Source organism: Pangasianodon hypophthalmus, chromosome 11 (genome assembly GCF_027358585.1).
Source record: "Pangasianodon hypophthalmus isolate fPanHyp1 chromosome 11, fPanHyp1.pri, whole genome shotgun sequence".
Classification (NCBI taxonomy): domain Eukaryota; kingdom Metazoa; phylum Chordata; class Actinopteri; order Siluriformes; family Pangasiidae; genus Pangasianodon; species Pangasianodon hypophthalmus.
In genome coordinates, this window is record NC_069720.1 from 12,513,781 (window position 1) to 12,535,530 (window position 21,750).

The following is a 21,750-nucleotide window of genomic DNA, read 5'->3' on the forward strand; positions in this document are numbered from 1 at the left end:
AAGAGGAGGTAAGTACATACTGTATGAATCAAATCTGATCGCATTTCACATGCCTTTCTAAATCATCCAATCAACTGAATTTGCCAAAGGTGGACTCCAGGCAAGTTCTAGAGCCATCTCAAGAAAACCAAAGCTTCTTTCGCAGTGCCTTAGCTGAAAGATTTATATCGTAGTTCAGCAAAAAAGTTCAAAAAACTTGTTTTCATTTTGTCATTATGGATTATTGTGTGTAGCTTAATGGCAAAAAAGGCAATTTAATCCATTATAAATTAAATCTAAAACTTGAAGTGTGTGAAAAGGGGTCTGAATCATTTTGGAACCCATGGTATTGTATTACTGTATTAGTTAATCTACTATTATAATAGTATGAAGAAGAAGAAGATTATTACAGGTACAATTAAATGATCCGGCTGATTGCCAGTGCCATTTCATAATGACATCATTTATTAAAACTGTTCCCCCCTCTAAATCCACACAAAACAACAAAATAATGGATAAACTGTGCGTTCCTATGTAACTGTGCGTTCCTATGTAACATCCAAAGACTATACCTGTTCTAATACTACAGACACCATTCATAATTGAGATTTTTCCTTAAATACTTTAAACACAGTAGAGATTACATGATTTTCTTCACCACCAAACGTTCCATAATCATAGCCTGGATGTGTGTGTACACTCTCAAAAGTTATTTGTGCAATAATGCCTTTGTAGGGAGGTAAAAAATATCTACCTTTCCAAGTTCAAGAAAGTGTTAATAGTGTTCATGACAAGTAGGTTGTCTTGGTTGTGTGTATTTATAGAACAATGCAACTGACCCACACAAGACTAGCAGCTGTACATTCAAGTCACATGTCTGAAAATGTGTTAACATTTTTCACTTAACATGTGCAACTGTCCATGTCATGAGAGAAGACAGAGATCACGGAAAGGGAAAAGGAAAAGAAAGGGGAAGTCAAATTCTGGAGTAGTTTAAATCAGTAACGTCAGTAACAATGTTCAAATGCTAGTAAGTGCCTGGATGTGTGCTAAAGGCAGGATGATCTACTTCAGATCCAGCACCATGGAGGCCGGGTTCTCCAGATAAGATCTCCACAGGTTGGAGAAGCGACACATTGTGGCCCCGTCAATGATTCTGTGATCTGCAGACCAGCTCACGTACATGATGTGCGCTTTCACAACCTCGTCCTTGGCATTGAAGCGGGGTAAAACCTGCACGGAGCAGAGAGAGGGCAAATTTAAAGATAACTGTAGTTGTTCATCTCCATATTATGCCCAGCACATTAATTCTAATTTCAGATTTGAATTCATGCACTGGGCTCAAAATTTACACAAAAAACATTACTAATCTCAAGTAAGGAAAGTGGCACGAACCTGGATCTTCCCGAGAGCACCGATCGCAACTTCAGGTGGCAGAATCACTGGCTTTGCATAAGTACCTCCAATCTGCAACATGAACAGATTGTTTGAGCATTACATTGTGTGTATAATACAAGCATTGGTTATAATGAGCACACATTGAAAAAGAACTGATGTTTTAGAAAATTAATTCACCAATCAGAAATGAAAATTCAACAGCACTGTGGCATATTATTTTGAAATATTTCAGCACTTATATTACACTTACTGAGCCGATGTTGGAGAGTGTGAATGTTCCCCCAGTAAGGTCCGTTGTGCCAAGCTGCCCAGATACACCCAAACCCTGCAGTCGATTGAGCTCCGTGGCGATTTCAAAAATACTGAGCATCTGTACATTCTTTATGTTGGGCACCAGCAGACCCTGGGGCGTATCCATGGCCAGACCAATGTTGTGTGCAGCCTGAGCAAGAATTCAAGGCAACATGAACAAATGCTATTCTCCCTGTCACACCTGAAACATCAATTATCAGCAGATTTAAAAAAAAAAATTGACCTTGTAGGTGATATTCTGGCATGCTTCATCCACAGAGGCATTCAAGATCGGGAAATGGTGGAGAGCAAGTGATGCTGCCTATAAACAAAACAAAACAATACTCACTCAATTCAGCTGTAAAGCATTTCACTTGCTCAGATGAGTGCTGCTCAGGGAAACGGTGGCGTTACCTTGATAAAGAACGGCATGTAGCTGAGCTTCACTCCCCGAAGTTCGGCCACGTCCTTCAGGTCGGAGCGCAGATGCACCAGCCGGCTCAGGTCCACTTCATCCTTGTAGCCGAAGTGTGGGATCTTCAGAGCCGCCGTCATTGTCTTCACCATGGCCTTGTGAAAACCTGGTTTAAAATGAAAGGACCTCAGTAAACATGTTTTTCAACAACAGCAGCAATAATAATAAATATAGCAGCAAGCGGTGATCTGTGGGGTCCAAGCATGCCTCACAAATAGCGCCCCCAGTGGCCAGTTCTTGCCAAAATACAAAGAACTATACGTGAACGCACTTAAGGTAGCTCAATGCTAATAGCTGAAAGCAGCCATGTTTTTATGTAATTCAGTGATTATTAAAAATCCAGTTACAGATTAGCACATGCAGCACACCAAATTTCAGCTCAACTGGTTCCTGAGAAACAGCTATTTGAACTTAAGTCCAACCTCTATGAATATGAATAGCATCCCACAATGGTTAACTTGAGTGAGACTGCATCAGATACTAGTGGGTCCCTCCCTGAAACTACCATTCAAGTTTCATGACGATAGTTTAAGGGGAACCTTGTCAAATGCCTACTAAAACCTGATTGGCCGATGGCGGTCTTTTTTCAGTAATTAGGGATCGTGAAATATCCACTTACAGATTAGCACTTAAATGCACACTACAAAGTTCCAGCTTTGGCCTTACAGTTCTTGAGAAACACCTATTTAGACTTAAACTCCGCCCCCTATGTATGACTACACCCCAACCTTTGCAGACGTCCTCAGAACCTTGTACTGAACATGGTTCCAGTTTGGTTCAAATTTGGTTTCCAAATTTCCAACTGGATTTGGTTCAAATCCAGTTTGGTTTCCAGTTTGGTTCAAATCTATATAACCAATCATGAATTACAGCTATTTGAATAAACCAGCTCTGCCTCTTTAGAATTGACTGACGTGTGGCAGCCATATTGTTTATAAATGTCAACATGTTTTTAATAATTATTGAAGTTCACACTCTCCTGAGTAGTCTGACATCAATATTGTGAAGATAGGCCAAATATCCTAGGACTACTTCACAAAATTAGGTTTCGCATATTATGCAACTTGGCAAAAAATCTAAGTGGGTGGAGCTAAATGGTTCCTGAGGCTTTTTTGTTGGGGGGACAAGGAATCAGTGGAAAGAAGAATTTTGTTTAGAGGACAGACGATCCATGATATAAGCACCAAAACGTAAATGCTTGCGCTCGAGTGTCACAACTGGGTTGACCAGTACTTGCCAATAAAAGAGTGTGTGTGTTATAGATATTATATTATATTAATATGCTGTAGTTATTTATTTACAGTACCACTGAATTCTTGATTTTCATTGGTCAGAAAATGGCGAGTATTTTCTATAATGCCAGCTGCAGAGTAAATCACAGCTCCATGTTGGTACGCAGCAGTTTACCTTTAAGAGGCTCGGTGCGGTCTTTGCCTGTAAACACTGGCCTAGGGATGACAGGAGTAGTGACGCTCAGAGGCTTCTTCTCTTTGGGCGTGACAGCTGGAGGAGGTGTGGGAGGAGGAGGCTGGATCTCCTGGAAGGGGGTAGGGGGTATGATGGCTCCTGTCTGCTTGGCTATGAAGTTCAGGATGTCTTCTTTAAGAATGCGGCCGTCCTTTCCGGTCCCGACAACTTCACTGAGCTTGATCTAAGAGGACATGAGATTGGATAAAAACAAGACAATTAAATATAATGTCAGACTGATCGGTGCCTGATTAATATTTCAGGGCTTTCCGTTCCCCCATCCACCACAACTACAACTACTGGTAACCATGGAAACAACCCCACTCCAGTGAACTATGCAAGGTTGACAGGTTGTAAGGGACATTTTATTCTCATTTGGCTCAGGAAGTGACAGAAACCCCCCCACAAAGCAAGCATTGTGGCTAAGAGTCATCAATCATGTCCTTGTTTTATTGTCCTTTATTGCAGCTGTTCAGTCCACCAGCTTCTGGATAGGGAGCACAAACAGCATGTATCCTTACACAATTCTCTCTCTACACTACACTGAATTTGTAGCAAAGGTCTTTGCTCAAACTGACGCTACACAAACAAAAGAAAAATGTTTTGTATTTACGGTGTATTAAACTGAGGCACATGAGCTGTGAGCTGGAAAGGCACTTATAACACAGCAATAAAGATTAGTATTCAGATTAATCAGGTCTACAAAAGCTCTTCACAAAACAGAGCCTATATTTGACTCAGTCAGGTGCTCAGCATGGCCACTAAACCAATCTTATTAACAGCTGGAAGTCACAGAATGGACTGATCTTATATTGATATCTTAGATTTTTCCATGTAAACGCTGACGTGAGGCCCAGTGTCATGTTATGATTGGCCAGCAAGCCTAATTAACTACTCTAAAAAGCATCAACTAACATCATTTAACTCATAAATATGACAAACTATTGATGTGCATTAAAAAAGACTATGGAAGACAAGAGAGTACTTGAATTCCTGGGAGTAATGACCTCGTGTAGCTGTAGCCTTTTCATTCTCTTGATGTGTGTGTGTCTGATGATGAAGCATCGCGTTTGCAATGCTTCAATGCTTTCGCACTGTGCATTTCTTAACTCACTCACCCAAACAAATCTAATTTCTGGAAGGATATCTTTTGCTGGTACTCTTTGGTGTATGATGCTCCTACTGAATTTGTCCTTCTTGGCTGCTCAACTGTCACACTGTTTTCCTCACATGTCCAACAACTGTCTTTAAGGTTTGGCAAGGTTGTAGCCAAAAGGATCATTCTGAAGGGATGGAAGTCTACAGCTTCTTCTAGTTTTCATGACTGGCTTAATAAGATGGTCCTTTCCTTACATTTCACTAAGGCTGGTGCTTATCATTTTTTTTTTTTTTAAACATTTAAGGCTCTTTCCTTGAGCATTTAGAAAGGAGCTGAATTTTGCAGAGATTCCTCTTGTTATATTTGTTAATTTTATTTTCACTCCATTATACTTTTTATTTGACATTTGATTATTTGTTTTTTTTTAACCTTTATTTAACTGTTTTATCCATACCATAGATTCACATTAGCTATTATTACCATGCTCACTCCAAAATGACTTCTGATTTTTAACTAAATCACCCTGCACCATCCTGTGGTGCAGGAAAAAAAACAATCTTAACCAATATTATCAATTTTTACCCTCGATCCCAAATGTCCTTTTTCACTCATATTTATGTCACTTTTTGTATGTCAAGTTTTCGTTTCAATTTACCTTAAATTTCATCCTAAACTAAAGTGGGAAGTTTGTAGATAGAAATGTTTTTCCACTCTCTTTTGCAATGACAAATAACTAATCAGACAATATGCAAACATTCAGACTAGTCAGTGAGTATTTCCCTAAATTCTTTTGCGACACCATATTTTTTGCAAAAAATATTTATGATTATTATTATTCAGGTGGCAATATATTTAGCAGAGAATCATTTCATTGGTTATAATAAAACTATTGACACCCTACAAGTTTTATCCCACAGATATTTTATAAAAGTGTAATTGTAGGCCACCAATATTTTTATTATACTTGCTAAAAATGACCCGAATATTAATACAATTTATAAATAGTTACACTTGGCTGAAAATCATTGTTAGCAATTATACAAGGGTGAGTCACATGAAAACCTTTTTTAGAACTGAATCATACATTTTTAAAAGGAGTCCTGACACTCATTAAGTGCTGGAACACCTACACTGAATGAAATAGAGATTATGTAGAAAAATGATTCACGCTTGTGATGCCTATTTGCAATAAACAATGGTAAACAATAAGCAAAATAAAAAAGGTTTTCATATTGGCACCCAGCATGTCCTACACAGATCTCTAAAAATTAACTGGTGGTTAGCAGTAGGGTGCAAATACTTTTACTGCGATAAATAAAAACGATTACAAGCCAAATATTTTGTAACCTGAATATCATCATGGCCCATAAATATTTATATTTACAACTCACGTTGTTTTCCATGGCTATGCGTCGCACTGCAGGTGTGGCCTGTGTCTTGTGCCCTTTAATTTCCTGATGAGTGTGTTCTTCCCGTGACACAGCTGGTGTTTCCATCACATCCTCCTCCGGAGCTACAGCTACAGGAGAGAAAGATACTAAACTGACTGACACGAGAAGAGGCTAAATCTCAACACTGTTACATTATCATTATCAGGTTTGATCTTGCAGTGAGTTTAGAATCAGTTTCACAATCAGTTCTGTTTATTACTCATTGTATGCCAACTTTAAGTTCTTTTTTCTGTTGTTGTTGCAATCTTACCGTGTCCTCCGTCAGTTTCAATATCAACTAGAGGCTTGCCCACGAGTGCAATAGAATCAACATCGTAGTGGAGTTTGCGGATGACTCCTTCGTAGCGGCTGGTGATTGTAACTGATGCTTTATCGCTCTGCACTTCACAGATGCTGTCGAACTGGGACACTCGATCACCTTCCTTCACATACCTTGCACAGGAGAAAAAGAAAAAAAAGACTGACACTTAACAAAATAAAAGATTACATTTTCTCACTGAGGAAAATGCTGCCCCCTGTTGGTGGGTGCAGGTTTGCTAAACTTCAGCAAAACTTACCATTCTTTTACAGTCACCTCCATAATTCCTTCCCCAATATCTGATAGCTTGAACTGTAAAATTGGTCCTGCTGCAGCTGAATTAGGAAACAGAATTGCAAGTTGGAAAAAAATGATGTGACACATGTACGGATGGAAAGTATTGACCTTAAATGCTGGAGTAGTATCAGAATTTGTGAATTATGTCCTGCATATTTAATGTTTTCCATGCTCTAGGTGGTGAATCTGTGCATCTGCACCTACAGGAGCTCTAGGTACAAGAGTACAGGAGTAATTACACTTTGTAATCAAAAGGTCAAACTTTGAATCTTACCATAGCTGGTGTGGAAAAATCTGTGCTGATGCAAAGCGCTGCTGGAGTATATGTGGGGTGTGTGTGGTACAGAAGGTGTGTGTAGTTTGGAGTAACAACACTTGTGCAGATGCTGGACAGAGACCTGAAACAGGAGAAGCATAACAATGAACAATATTCTCTCTGCAGTGTCTATGTGTATTTACTGTATATTGTTGCACTAGTCTCACGCTGTTGTGTATTTTACACTTCATGTAATCCTGTGTACTGTAGTGTTGTGCTGCACCATGGTCCTGAAGAAACCATGTATCATTACACAGGTTATACAGAGGAATGGCAATTACCTTGAGAGCGCATTTACATGTAGAAAGAAGGGACCCAGCTCACGTTAACAAACGTTTTCTAGCTAACTGTCTCAACTCACTTCAAACTGACGTACTAATTAAATGCATGCCAACAGTGAGCATTAACTGTCACAGCCTATTACTGCTCATATCTTGCCAGTCAGCTAAGATAAGCTAAGTTAAGCTACGCTAAGTTAAGCTAAGCTAATTGTCCACTTCCACTATTACCGGCTAGCCACTAGGAGACTAGCTCTTTAGCTTAGCTAACATTTGGTCCTTGACTTTTCTTTTAGATTGTGTTTAACTTAGTGTCTTGTTAGAATTCACCTTCAGAATTAATATTCATGTCTTGCTTTTGTTATTTTTTATACCTTTGCATGCATTATAAAATTATTTATGAAATCACCCACCAAGCGTCTCATAAACCCGAATGAGCCCCTCACTGTAATGAGTGCCGCCATTTTTCTCATACACGGGAACAGTACGTCTGCGGATGTGACGTAATCACACGCCCCAGTTTACTGACCAATCAGAACGATTCACACACAGCTATTGATAAGTACTTTTTAACATTAATAAATGTATTTAAATTGAACAACAAGAATAGTCGTTTAAAAGGGCCGAATTATGTCAATGCAGTGCGTCACCTTCCTTTTAAAAGAAATAACATGGCATCTTACCAAAGAATTTATGGGTATGAAATATCATATATATCATGTGCATGTGTGTAGATATTATTGTGAATTTTTAGGACCAGACATCATAAGTTTCCATAATAAACTAAAATGCTCATCAGTATTTTTTAAAGATAAATGCACAAAAGTTTTGTCAGAAAAGTTTAGCAAATGGGCAGTACCAAAATAATTTAACGACAGTCTCTGGGCAATTATTACAAAAGGTACAATTTGATACTTTTCTGAAAGTTTCTAAAATAATTTTTAGCTGAGTAGATACTATGAACAATTTACTTCCTTAACTAAATTCTAATGCTGGAAAAAAAAACACCTGAAAAACAGAGCTTAAAATCTACACCAGGCACATACAATACAATGCTGTTTAAAATTTTTTTACAGCATAACGTCTCTGTACCAATGTTGCTTTGTGTTTATCTATTTCTACAATATGGTATATTGTGTTTCAAAATACCGTAAGCTGTAATAGCATTAATATGAAGAAAAAAATTCCCAAATTTACTTCCTATGGACTTTTTCAACAAATTTACAGTTGTAACACATATGCCTAACTTTAATTATAAAACTATAATTGTATCCTACTTTTGATGGCAATTCCACTGAATATTTGGAAAGATTATTTAGGATTATATTTTGGTGTAGAATGTTTAAATTTGTAATACTGTTTCTAAAAGATGTGGGAAGGCCAAAAAAACCCCAAAACTTCTATATCATCTAATACAGTGCATGTGTTGCAGCCAATGTGTGTCCAGCCTTCCTTCTTAAAAAAATAAATAAATAAATAAATCAAACACCAATGTAAAACACGTTGGGATATTCACACTAATAAAAAGCCAAACAAATAGTTTACTCTTCTAATACATAGAAAATTATATTCAATATAGAAGTTTTAAATGGTACTTCTTTACAATTTTTCATGTTTTGCTCCAATTTAAAGTTTCAAATATAATAGTCAAAGTTAAAATAGACGAAGCTAGTTATTGTCATGTGCACAGAAAGTAAACTGAACACTATGATAGTGCAGACATATTCACAGCCCAAAGACAATACATCACCTGTCCAACAACAACAAGAAACAACATTAGATTTTTCCAAACCTCATACACAGAAGACGTATACTGTAAAACATATGGGGCAAAGTGCAATAGCATGGGCAATGTAGAAAGTGACATGTGCAATGTGCAGTGTTAAGAAAGTGGCATGTAAAATGTTAAAGTGTCCAGTAGTGCAGTACAGTAGCAATAGATGTTTGCCTTTTAAATGTTTCAAGTGTTGAGCCCCCTGATGGCTTGGGGATAGCAACTCTCCTCATGGTCCGAGTGCTGATTGCTCTCTACCATCTTCCTGATGGGAGAAAGGAGAACAGTGGACATGCTAGGTGACTTGTGACTTTTAGGATCCAGGATACATTATTGAGACGTTGTGTGGGATAATTGTCCTGCAGTGCTGATGATCCTCAGAGCCCTCCTCAATACACTCTGCGGTGCTTTTGCAGTGTAGCTCCATAGCAGGATGTCATACAGCCTGTGAAGATGGACTCCTGTAGAAATTTGTGAGTACTGTTCATGACACCCCTGACTTCCTCAGTCTACTAAGGAAGAAAGGTGACTAGTAAGCTTTTCTGGCTGAACCTCATGTGTGCAGTGTCCATTAGAGCTCATCATTCCTGGTGATTCCGTTATTTAAAGTTTCTGACTCTCTAAAACAATATGATGATTCATACCTTATTTCAACCGATTAGACTTTTCTAAAATGCTTATTTGTGCATTTATGTTGAAAAAAGAACGGGTTTTCAGCTACTCCAAAATTTGTGTACCCAGCTCCTTTCCTGAACAGGTGTGAACATTAAACCCATACGGGTAGCTCTGCGCATGCGCAGTCGCTCACCAACGGGTTGTGTTGCCTGGCAGTCACGCGCATGCGCAGTAGCGTTCCAACAGTTTGCTGAACCTGGTCGCTATGCGCATAAGCAGTAGCTTTCAAACGGTTTGTGAGCCTCGTAGTTATGCGCATGCGTACTAGCTTCCTCGCAGTTCGTCTGAGCTTGCCATTTATGCGCATGCGCAGTCACTGTCTAGCAGTTTGCGTGTGACTGGCGATACTAGTTGCGGGCAGTTAGCTAGTCAGCTAATCTACATCCGTATCAGTAAAATTGAATGAACATTTTATTTCAGTTGAGATCATTTTTTGTTTACTTTAAAGTAAGTGCTAGTTAGCACAGTTTTGTGTACTGCAGCTTTGTTATAGGCCCTGTTTTGCTCGGGCGCAGTGAGTGTCGGGAAGTTTGGCGGTTTTATCCTCCGCATTGTTTGGGAACCGGCATATATTAGCCTGTAGCTAAGCTAACTTTAGCCGTTGTCTGAGTTGAGAGAAGCTCGGTTTTCTAGCGGCTCGCTGTGGTTAGCGCATCTCCTGTTATCAGGAGTTGTTTGTTGTTATACACTGAAGTCGGCGGAAGAAAAAATTCGTAGTATTCGCTGGATTTCTTCAAAAATGGCCGCAACGGCGCTCGAGATGGACGGAAGTGTGATGGAAGGGGTGAGCAACGTTAACACTGCTATCTTTTGGATTTTTATTAACACACCTTCCACTTAGTTAAGCATGAGCAATTAAATATTGTTTAGAATCAATACGATTGCTAACTGTTTTTAGGGCTGGAAAAGCATTAATATGATCCTGTTTTTGTCTTTTTCCAGGGAGGACAGATCCTGAGGGTCTCAGCTGCTCTCAGCTGTATTCAAGGCGCTTCTCTGAAAATCAACAAAATCCGCGCAGGAAGGAGCACCCCGGGCTTAAGGTGCTCAATCTTCCAGTGATAGTCTCAAACATTACGTATTGTGTGTTTGTTTAACATATTTAATTCGAGGTGTGATATTCGAGACCATGTTGTGAAGCCCTCATTCCCCCCTCCCTAACTCCTGAATCCTGAAACAAAGCCAAGTTTGCTTGTTGGAGTCTGACCTCCATCCAGGAGCCTCAGAGTGGTACATTGAGCTGACCTGCTTATACATTTATCAGTGTATGACTTCTCTGAACACCTTCTGAAGCACTAATATGTCTGTAATAAGCTGTGGGCTGTAGTGTTGAATGGAGGCCTTTGTTAGTTCCCCACACTAGCACATGGCCACATGAGCTCAGCGTCTCAGGACTTTTCTCACATCAACTGAATGAAGTTTATTTCGTTACAGCGAAGGACTAAGACAGATGCTGGCTTAAAAACGGTATAAAATATAACATACAGCACAAATTAGTCACAACACGATTTAAATCATTTTTACTGTTCGAATCTCACCAGAATGGCCCAAGATAACTTAATGAGAGATTAAAAACAGATTAGTTTATTGTGCTTGGGTTTAATTATGGTACAAAACACACCTTCCTAAAAGCTTTATAAAGTTTAGATCGTAACAAGATATCAAGAGTGTATAGTGTGATTTGATCTTTAAGCTACAATAGATTTTTTTAAATAGCAAACAATCTCTAGAATAACTGTGTTGTGTATATTTATCGTACTGGATCTCACATGTATTTGTCCTTTCTTCTCCAATTTTTCCTAATTTTCACTTGTCCACTGATTATCTTGTGTCGCAGTGTTGTCACTTTTCTATATTATATTTCTCCAGTGCCTTGGAGAATGTGCTTTCCTTATTCTGAATACTTCTGTATATTTAGAATGACACTAAAACTCTATTTTAACAAGATGGGCATCTCCTTGATTTCTAAAATGCCATGAATCTCTGACTCTTGTTGGTTTCGTATTATGTTGTTAATATTAAATAAGTAATTAGTAAATGATGTAAGGAGTTCACATTCAGACCCGAGAGATGGAAATACCTAACACAGCTACGTATAGCTACATATTTCCATATATGGCTCGGCCATCTGGCTCGATGCGAGTTGTACTAGATGCTTTTCTATCTCGTCATCCTCTGTGGTTCCACGTAGATGTTGTGTGGCAATACTTGAAAGGTTTTTACGATACACAATATGTATCACGATATATAACCAACCATGAGTAAAACAGCAGTGTTAGAAACTAAGGATTTTAATTAATTATACTAATTATTAAAAGTTAAATTAAAAAAATAATAATTTTAAATCCAGGATTTAAATTTTAAGTGTAATTTTTATTTATTTATTTAAAAAAAAAAACATCATCATCCTGTCAGCTACCTACAATATATGACAGTGTTTTAGGGCCACTGTTTAAAAAAACGCAACTCCTCCGGGAGCAGTCATTGTGATTATTGTTCTCCTGCACACCCTCTTTACAAGTAACCATCAGTAGCCTTGAATGCGGCCTGTGATTTCTCCTTCAGCAGAAGAAACAATATCTTCACCAAATCCCCAACATTTGTCATTTTAACACAAATGACCATTTTGCAAAATTTTGTCATAGTTTTACGACATTATTCTTGAAATATTGTGACATTTTCTTGAAATATTACAACTTTATTTTTGAAATCTTGTATTTTATTAATTTTTTTTACACAGCAGCCCTAAAACACGGTCAGAACAGTCTGCAGTTAAAAATATCACAATATCTCAGAAAATGTATCATGACACAATTCATCACAATCTCAGTATTACATCATGTGGCCGTGCTCTAATTACTAGCAGAGATCTAAGTCCTTTCTACACAAATGTGTTCTGTAGGTTTTATGTATGCTTACATGATGTGTACAGTTAAATAAAGACAGCAGCAGGGAATATGAGAAGGCGTTGCTATTGTTCACCGTGTCTCCCCCGCGCCCCTCTCTAGGCCTCAGCATCTGTCAGGCTTGGAGCTGCTGAGGGACATGTGTGATGGGAATCTGGAGGGAGCCACTGTGGGATCCTCTGAGATCACACTGACTGCCGGGAAGATCAAGTGTGGGAATTACATCGCAGATACACAGACTGCTGGGTAAGAACCGCTTTTTCCACAGCATCTAAAATAAAACCTGGTCATTTCCACTGGAGTGATGTTTATTGGATTAAATGATCCTGGTGGTGAAGTTAAGATGGCACCTCTTAGAGGATTTCTGTGAGTTTGTGCACATCCATGAACTACAGCCAGGAGCTCCACCATCTTATGTCTATTATCAAAGTTATTAAATCTGTAAATACAAAAGAACAGGAATGAGGTTTTAATGAAAATGTGTTCTATGGGTGGAAAATTGCACTATATATATATATATATATATATATATATATATATATATATATATATATATATATATATATTACACACACACACACACACACACACACATATATATATATCACACACAAGGTTAATATTAAGTTTTTTTTTTAGTTTTTTTTATTGAAGATTAATTTGATGAATGTCTGGCTGTAGCTGAAGTTGTAAATTGTTGGTGTAAAGTCAGGTGCTGTGTGTTGTAGGAGTGTTGGGCTTCTGCTGCAGATCTCGCTGCCCTGTGCGCTGTTTGCTGAGGGACCTTCAGAGCTCTGCCTGAAAGGAGGAACCAATGCCGAGATGGCTCCACAGATCGATTACACACTCAAGGTATCAGCTCTTAGGGATTCTTTGTCATCACTTTGTCTACTACGACACATACTGCGTCTTCATCTACTACTTCTTGTTCCTCTCCTTCTGTCTACTAACTGTTCTTGTTCATGTACTGCTTTGTCTACTACTTATTTTTGGCTTCTTTGCCTAGTACTTCATCTTTTTTAGCTACTTCTTTTTTGTCTACTTCATCTTCTAGTTTGTCTTCTTCTGCTTCTTTGTTGTTGTAACAAACTTCACAGACGGGGAAGGAGGAGGCGGGAACCGAGTGAACGTAAACGTAAAGTCTAATCGTAAACATAACATAAACATAACGTAAAACAGACAGACTAAGGCAAACATAAAACAGGCGTGCATCTCTCTCTCCCTTGGCGTCTCCAGTCGCTCCTTTATCCCTCTCTCCCACTGATTAGCCGACTCATTTCCAGGCGTGCATCCTCACAGCCTGGCCCCTCCCTCCTCCTCGTCACAGTCATCTTTATCTACTACTTTGTCTTCTTCATCTCCTTCTTTGTCTACTACTTTGTCTACCACTTCATCTTTTTTGTCTTTTTTTTCATCTTCTTCTTGTTTGTCTTCTTCGTCATCATCTTCATCTACTACTTCAACTTCTTCATATAATTTTGTCTGGGAGAAGTACATGATCACAGCTGTTTTTTAAATCTAGTCCGCACTTTATTATTCTTTTATCTAGGGCTGGGCAATATGATGATATAAAATAAAAATGACAAAAATGCTTTTAAAAGCAGTTACAGACTCTGATTGGAAGAAGGTGATATTGACGTTAACATTTTATACTTTAATCTTTAACATTATAATATATTACTTTTTTTTTAAGAGATGTTAGTTTATTTAAAACATTATTCTTCAAAAATATTTTTCAGTTTTTCAGCAAAGCCGTATATTGTGTTGCATGTCAACTTTCATAGAAAGATCAAGTATCATGATAAAATAATTTTTGTTCTATTGCCCATCTCTATTTCTATGTTGTAGCATTCTGTGTGTATTTGTACATAATATTCCACAAATATAATTGCCATTTCTGTGAAAAAAATATCACAGGTGTTCAAACCCATTGCGGAGAGATTTGGCGTACAGTTTGACTGTGATTTAAGGATGAGGTGAGGTTTTTTATTTTTTAAATTTTTTAATTTATTTTTTAAATTAATTAATCAATCAATTAATTATTATTTTTAAGTATACCAACACCACATTATTATGGTCACTTTTGCAGTGTGATATATATATATATATATATATATAATTAAACTCTTCTGTATATAATTGGCAGCTAAATACAATTATCCTGATTTATTTTAATGATTATGACGTAACAGTTTACAATTTATATTTTTGCACCTTATATCCTATTTCCATGTATTTCTATTAATATTTTGGTATTTATTTGTCGTTTACTCCATATTTGGACCATATCTTGGATTTATTATATGTTTGCAGAGGTTATTACCCCAAGGGCGGTGGAGAAGTGGTGGTAAAGGTGAACCCTGTGAAAGAGCTGAGTCCCATCAACATGACTGAGAGAGGGAACATCACAAAGATCTACGGCCGGGCCTTTGTGGCTGGAGTGCTGCCTTTCAAGGTACAGATGTTTGTATTTATTGTCTTTTATAACGTGTTAAGCAAGACACTACTGGAGAATACACTAAGGTTTTTTGTAAACTGTAGTTTCAGAAATAATTTTGCCTGGTGATTGATGATATTCGTACAAGAATTCTTTGTATTGACACTTGTGGCTTTATTTAATGAGACTTTGTGTAATTAAATATTCATACATTTGCTAAATAAAACCAAAAATTTAGTCTTTCAATGTTGAATGATTTTTTTTTAAATGTTTATTTCCCAGAACAGTTTGTTGGAAAGATCATGATTTATTTTCATTTAATCTGGGTGGGTAATAGCCATCTGACAAAAATCATATGATTGTTGAAGGCATTTTATGGTACACTATGTATCATTCTGACCCAGGGAAAACTGGAAATAGAGCTCTGAAGTAGACTGCAGAGGCGCAGGGTTGGTGTCGTATGAAAGCTACTGAAGAGCTCTATTTAACAATTATAATATGGTTGTAGAACCATTTAACGTATAATGTGTGTAGGTTGTTGTGATCCAGAGCTATCGGGCCCAGCGTCCTCTCCATATTTTAACTCTAAGTTAAAATGTACCTCTGTGGGTTGTACAGACTGGGACCTCTGCTGTTCAAACAGTGCAATTGCATTAGATGCATAATTAGTAGAATGCTGATGTCCACGATGTGAGTCATAGTGTCTGTGTCTTTAAATTTCCAATGTCTTCAAATTTTAACAGATTACTTTTAAACTGAAAAAGTTTTATACATTTTAATAATACATATTTTTATGATTTTAGTTTTAGTTCAAACTTTTAACATCAGATCATCTGCTTCTAAAGCGAGTTTGTCAGTTGAAGTCTACCATAAATCCAGAAATGATCAACATTTCAGGAAATTCCTCTGTAATAAGCTTATAGGAATGAAGATGTGAAATTTCATGAAAGCGGGTCATCTATAAACAGGTTTTTAAAAAAACGAATTTGAGAAATGGCTTTACAAATACAGCGTGGTTAATGTGTTCTGTTCTAGTTAGTGTGGTTTGTAAAGAAAATTGATTTGTGTATCGTAATGACACATTACAGGAAACAAGCTTTTCTGGGACATATGACATGATGTGGTTGTGAAATGGATGGCACTTAAAGCCTACATCAAAGTTTCAGATCGTTTGGTTGTTGTGAATGGACAAAAAACAGTGAAATAAATTTTTTTTTCTGGAGTTTTGATATTTTATTATTGCAGTTTAAGAGAATACATTTTTCATGTTGTACATGAAATTTATCCAAATAAATCTGAAAAATGAGAAACTATTTTTTACCTGTACTGTCTTGCCTTTGTTGCATGATATATCTTAGTTCATGTCTCTGTATCGTTTTGATGCTTAAAGTGTTATTTGAATGGTTCTTGTTAGCTGGCGAAGGACATGTCTGCTGCAGCTGTGCGCACCATCCGAAAAGAGATAAAAGATCTTTACATCAACATACAGTCTCTGCAAGAGAAGGACAAGGCCTGTGGAAATGGGAATGGCATCATGTAAGTTTAAAAGAATAATAATATAATTATAAGCACTGACATTTTCCATACAGTTTTGAAATTAGGATTTTGGATTATGATTTTGTCTCTTGCTCCACCCAGAATCATCGCAGAGTCCTCTACCGGCTGTATTTTTGCTGGTTCATCTCTTGGAAAGAAAGGTGAGCACTTTTTTGTGATTTAGCTGAAATTGTCATCATTTATTTCATCTGGTGCTTCATCATTTTTGCCACCAGTTGGCAACAGAACAAAAAGCTTATTTTCTCGCAGGAATAATGAAAAATGAATAATCACAGCAAATGTCTATTTACATCTAATTACATTTTAATCATAGATGAGTCTGATTTTATTTTTATTTTATCATCCCTCAGGTGTTTATGCAGATAAAGTTGGCATCGAGGCAGCTGAGATGCTCCTGAGGAACATCAGGCACAACGGCTGCGTGGACGAGTTTTTGCAAGACCAGGTCAGGAACACACACACACACACACACACACACACCCACACACCATCAATACAAAGCGGATAAATATACATATATTGCATATACATATTAGGTTTTATAAATTGCTGTTCCTTTTCTGTGGGCACTTCTAAATCTTGTGATTAGAGATGCATATCAAGAGGACGAACTGCAGCATCTTCCTACAACATGAGTGATAAAACTTTGTAAACATTAACCAAGGAGTTTTAATCACTACTAACAATCACTAGCTTGGCAAAAAAAAATGTCTGTGATGTCCCTGATTGAGTAACTAAATAGGTTACTCGTTTCTGTTGATGAGTACTTTTATTGAAAATGTGGTATCGATACCATAATGATGCAAATTGCTCACCCCTAGTTTTGAAGTGTTTCATATATTCATCTCTGTTTCCTTGACCAATGTTTTGTAGCTGATTATCTTCATGGCCTTGGCTAAGGGCACGTCCCGGATGCGCACCGGGCCGATCACTCTACACACACAGACTGCCATCCATGTGGCGGAGCAGCTCACTAAGGTAACAACTCCTCTATGATTTTTAGGGGAAAAAAAAATATTGATTTTTTTTTTTTTTCCCATGGTGTGTTGGAAGTGTTTGTTTTTCCCAAATGATGGTATATATCGGGACGTAGGAGCTCCGCCTTTTAACATCAGTGTGTGCTCTTATGTGTTATGCCTCAAAAATACGCCAACAGAATAAAATCTGCAGATTTGTTAATTGACATATGACTCTGGAATGATTGACAGTTGTGTAGGTGTTTTGAACTTTCCAATATTAACCGATCCGCAGGAAGCCCCGCCCACTTTCCCTCATCGCAAGTTAGTAATGTTTCAGCCAGTGTTCTTGTCTCGTCTCGATTTCTCGCTAGGAAGATGCGTTGAAATGACGTACTTGTTTTCTGTCACGGTAATTGGAGAATGTTTCCAGTTCATTAGTGCGTAATAAAATCAATCTGTGATAACATTAGATAGCTAACATTAGCTATAAGTATATGGTTAATATCCATTACTTATACTTATTAGTAACGCCATAAACAATTTTTGGCATGCTGTGTTCGGCCAAAGAGGGGAAAAAGCTGAAAATTGACAGAAAAAGATTAAATAGGCAGACAAAGTCTTATCTTATACTTATTATCACAAACAATTTTATTGGTAACGATAATTAGACATTGATTAAACACGGTTGTTCCCAGGTGCCGATCAGTGCAAACGCATTCAAACAACATAGTGCAAACTGTAGTGCGCGCATATACAGGGTTTTACGGTAACCACCAGGTGTTTGGGGGGGAAAAGTTGCCACTCATGTATTTAAGTTAAGATGTAAACAATAGAAAAGTTTAGATGCATACTTTCTTCATATACTAGGAAAAAGATGCACAGCAAACAGTGTGAAAATGTGCGTTCAAGTGTCCAATTTTACCCAGTTACCGTAGAACGCCGTACCTACACACACTCCAGTTTTTGCCTTAGATTTGTGAAAGGACTAAGTTGAACCTGCACATTGTTCCCCTTCGTGATGACTGCTAGAGTTTTTCTGGATGCATTTTTCAACTACTGCTCTCATTCTAGGCCAAGTTTGCGATACGCAGAGCAGATGATGAACATGCCAATAATGACACCTACATCATTGAGTGCCAGGGCGTGGGCGCCACCAACTCCAACCTGTGAGCTTGCCTTCGGAGTGCCAGTGGAGGCCGCTGGAGATCACGTAGCAGAAACACACTACTGTAACCAAGCGGATGGCGCGAAGACGTTGTCATCTCGGCATTCCTCTTCACGCTTCCGCACGGAACGGTTGCCTCATTAGTCCTTGCGCTGACCCTGAGTCGGTCTGCTTTGTCCACGCTTTTTATAATAATCTCCCATTTCTCAAATGACTTTTGTTACTCAGGGTATTGCCTTACACTGTAACTGAGCGTCGTCTGTCCTAGGAGCTCTTTTTTTTTATTTTTTTTATTTTGCATTAATGATTAGTTGGTTAGAATCTTCAGTATTTAACCAGATGGCTTTTCTTTTTGATCCACTTTCCACTTTTGTGTGCTAAACACGAGCCTTAAAGAAACCGCAATTTCACAGTCGCAATCAGAACACGGTTCAAATCCTGATCATGTGCATGGAACTAGGAATAAGTATGTCACCAGTAATTATAGTGCACTGTGTGTACATGGAGCTAAACAAAATGGTCTGCTGTCCCTGAACAAAAAAACTGAGTTTATGTAGCTGCTTTGTCCTTTTTTGTAAATTATTTAAGTTGATGTATTGAATGAATGACACCATGTCACCATGTGTTTTTTTTTTTTTTTTTTTTTTTTCTCCCCTCCTTTTTACATTTTCATTTGAAGCTCACTCTTTAGCTTTATTAGGTTTGTGAGGTGGTGGGCTGGGTGGAATCCCTTAAAAAATGATGGTCAGTTTTTTCATTTGTAGTGCTTACTACATTATTTATGAGAAGGGATTATATGTGGTGATGTTTGCCTTCTTCTTTTACTTTTTTTTTGCTTCACTGTAGGTGACAATGACCTCTGTTTATTTACTTTAAGATATTTTTGAAAGAGAAAAGATCACAATAAAATCGTTAAGAATATAGTTGTTTAAAATGAAGGTTGTGTTCCGTGTGTCTTCTAAGATGTCTTATGGTACTTTAAGATGAGCTTTAATGGGAAAATAAGCAACGATGGAGTGGTGTGATGAAACACAGTTACTGTTACCACTCTGAAGTTTATTTTAAAGAGTTTTATTCCACTTACACTACAGCAATAACTTTATTTATTAATGAATTTGACTTTTTTTCCATTTGTAGTTACATTTAATAGTGTGGTATATCTTTTGAAACAAGTTAGTTCCTGTTCTCACTTATGTTATAGTAGCTATAAACTGTCATTCCCTCACCAGCTTCTCTTTTCTTTCTCTCTGTTGAAGTTAATATAAAAAACAATGCAGCTTGTGATGTTACCGAGAAACCGCAAAGCGTAAGCTGCTCTTTCCTGAAGACTTTCCTGTTACAGCTGATAAGGAGACTCATTCTAAATGTTAAACTTTTTTTGTCATTCAGTTGTGGGAGCTGTCCTCCATACAAATCCCAGTGATTGAGATGTTACTATAGAAATGATAACGTATTAGAGTGAATGCATGAATATAAACTTGTGATTTGCAGTTGTACTTCTGTCAGAGCTGCAGAAATCTGACTAATCAGAATCCAGAAAGCGAGAGTGCTGTGCTATAACTAGTTTTAGGCAACAGTAGTGGAGGACGTTGCTCACACCCCAGGCCTCTTTCTCTTTGTGTTTTGGAGGGGGGGATAGTGCAGCTACCCCCAGCAGATGGGAGGACAATGGTGTGAGGAGAAGAAAGGAATGAATTTGCATGGAGCCTACGGGTCTGGAAAGGGCGCATCCGTGATTGTCTGAGTGAGAGGATGGTCAGTGGGGGCGGGTGAGAAAGAGCGGCCTCTCCACCGCTTTCGCCATCCTGTTGCATCAAATCTGCAGTCTGTCTCTGAAAGGAGGTCAAACAGCTGAACAGCAATGTGGGGGTCAAAAATAACAACATCCAGTTTATGTACAATTAAAAAAATGGATGAGTGTAATTTTGAGAGTGAATCAGAACAGCGTTTTGTTCCTTACAGAAAAGTTGCATGAACTTTACATGAAAAATTTACATTTTTTTTAGACGTTTTCCGTTGTTTTGTGCATTTTTTTCATGTGATTCATCTAGTTTCACACATGATTTTTTTACATAGAATGAATATTTTACCTGTGATTTTTACACAGTTGATTTATTTTCCGTTTTTCATAATTTTTTTTACATTTACATGATTTATTTTCACATGTTTATTTTCACATTTTTACACGATTCACATCATTTTAGATGTGATTTGTTTAATTTCACACATGATTTTTACCCATGATTCATTTATTTTTACACAAATTTTTCACATTTGGGGCATAATTCTTTTTCACAGCTAATCACATATTTACATGATGTCACATGTGTTTACTTGAATTCACATGTGCAATTTAAAGGCCTAACATGTTTTGCACATATTACTCTCATGATCACCTGAGAAATATATGTGATCGTTTTGTAAGGTCTACCACAAAAACTGGCTAACCTTCTTAAAAAAACATCTAGGCCCTTACCTAGATGTGTAGTTGTAGGGTTCTACATAGAACCTTTAAGAGAGTTATCCCAATGGGACAACTAAAGGTTTTTTTTTTTTTTTAAGAATAAATTAAAAAAAAACAGAGGTTCTTATCATTTCATTAAGGTTCCAGGTTGAGTCCTTTAGTCGAGAACCATTATCCCAAGCACAGTTCTTGAACCCCAGATTGATGAGATTTACAGTAAATTGTTGAAGCTAATGATGACACTAATAACCAAATCAGTTATTAAAGGATAGTTATTATGATTAGTTTATTATGGATTGACAGCTCATATGCTTTATAGGTTAATATTATAAAAGTACAGAATAGTTATTCTGTATGAATATTCGACTAGGGTTTAAAGGTTCAGTCAGTTATTTTGCTGGAAATTAGCAGAAGCTAGTTGTAGCTTCTTTGCTTGGCACATCATAGATGTCTGCCTTCCTACT

General features: G+C 37.5%; 2 protein-coding genes across 2 annotated transcripts; one reads left to right on the plus strand and one right to left on the minus strand.

Annotated features, from left to right (window-relative positions):
• Window positions 1–167: 167 nt before the first annotated feature.
• dbt (dihydrolipoamide branched chain transacylase E2) lies at window positions 168–7,878 on the minus strand. Its single transcript, XM_026930292.3, has 11 exons — window positions 7,763–7,878; window positions 7,030–7,153; window positions 6,718–6,793; window positions 6,411–6,592; window positions 6,101–6,228; window positions 3,551–3,794; window positions 2,083–2,249; window positions 1,913–1,990; window positions 1,628–1,819; window positions 1,375–1,446; window positions 168–1,212 (listed from the first exon to the last, which is right to left on the minus strand). Exons 1-11 carry the CDS (start codon window positions 7,820–7,822, stop codon window positions 1,045–1,047), a joined length of 1,491 nt encoding a protein of 496 aa, XP_026786093.3. The 5' UTR covers window positions 7,823–7,878; the 3' UTR covers window positions 168–1,044.
• A 2,202-nt stretch (window positions 7,879–10,080) lies between these two features.
• Window positions 10,081–19,760, plus strand: rtca (RNA 3'-terminal phosphate cyclase). Its single transcript, XM_026930321.3, has 11 exons — window positions 10,081–10,582; window positions 10,741–10,841; window positions 12,807–12,950; window positions 13,433–13,556; window positions 14,622–14,680; window positions 15,018–15,159; window positions 16,556–16,677; window positions 16,780–16,838; window positions 17,049–17,143; window positions 17,572–17,676; window positions 18,729–19,760. Exons 1-11 carry the CDS (start codon window positions 10,538–10,540, stop codon window positions 18,825–18,827), a joined length of 1,095 nt encoding a protein of 364 aa, XP_026786122.1. The 5' UTR covers window positions 10,081–10,537; the 3' UTR covers window positions 18,828–19,760.
• The last annotated feature ends 1,990 nt before the right edge of the window (window positions 19,761–21,750 follow it).

Bases quoted from the DNA above. Each gene is read 5' to 3' on its own strand.
- dbt (XM_026930292.3), bottom strand. From the start codon at position 7,822: ATGAGAAAAATGGCGGCACTCATTACAGTGAGGGGCTCATTCGGGTTT. The intron at 1,820-1,912 runs GTCAATTTTTTT...ATTCTTGCTCAG, and splicing joins GCCAGAATATCACCTACAAG to GCTGCACACAACATTGGTCT. The intron at 1,447-1,627 runs GTAAGTGTAATA...TTCATGTTGCAG, and splicing joins CACTCTCCAACATCGGCTCA to ATTGGAGGTACTTATGCAAA.
- rtca (XM_026930321.3), top strand. From the start codon at position 10,538: ATGGCCGCAACGGCGCTCGAGATGGACGGAAGTGTGATGGAAGGG. The intron at 13,557-14,621 runs GTATCAGCTCTT...AAAATATCACAG, and splicing joins AGATCGATTACACACTCAAG to GTGTTCAAACCCATTGCGGA. The intron at 15,160-16,555 runs GTACAGATGTTT...GGTTCTTGTTAG, and splicing joins CTGGAGTGCTGCCTTTCAAG to CTGGCGAAGGACATGTCTGC.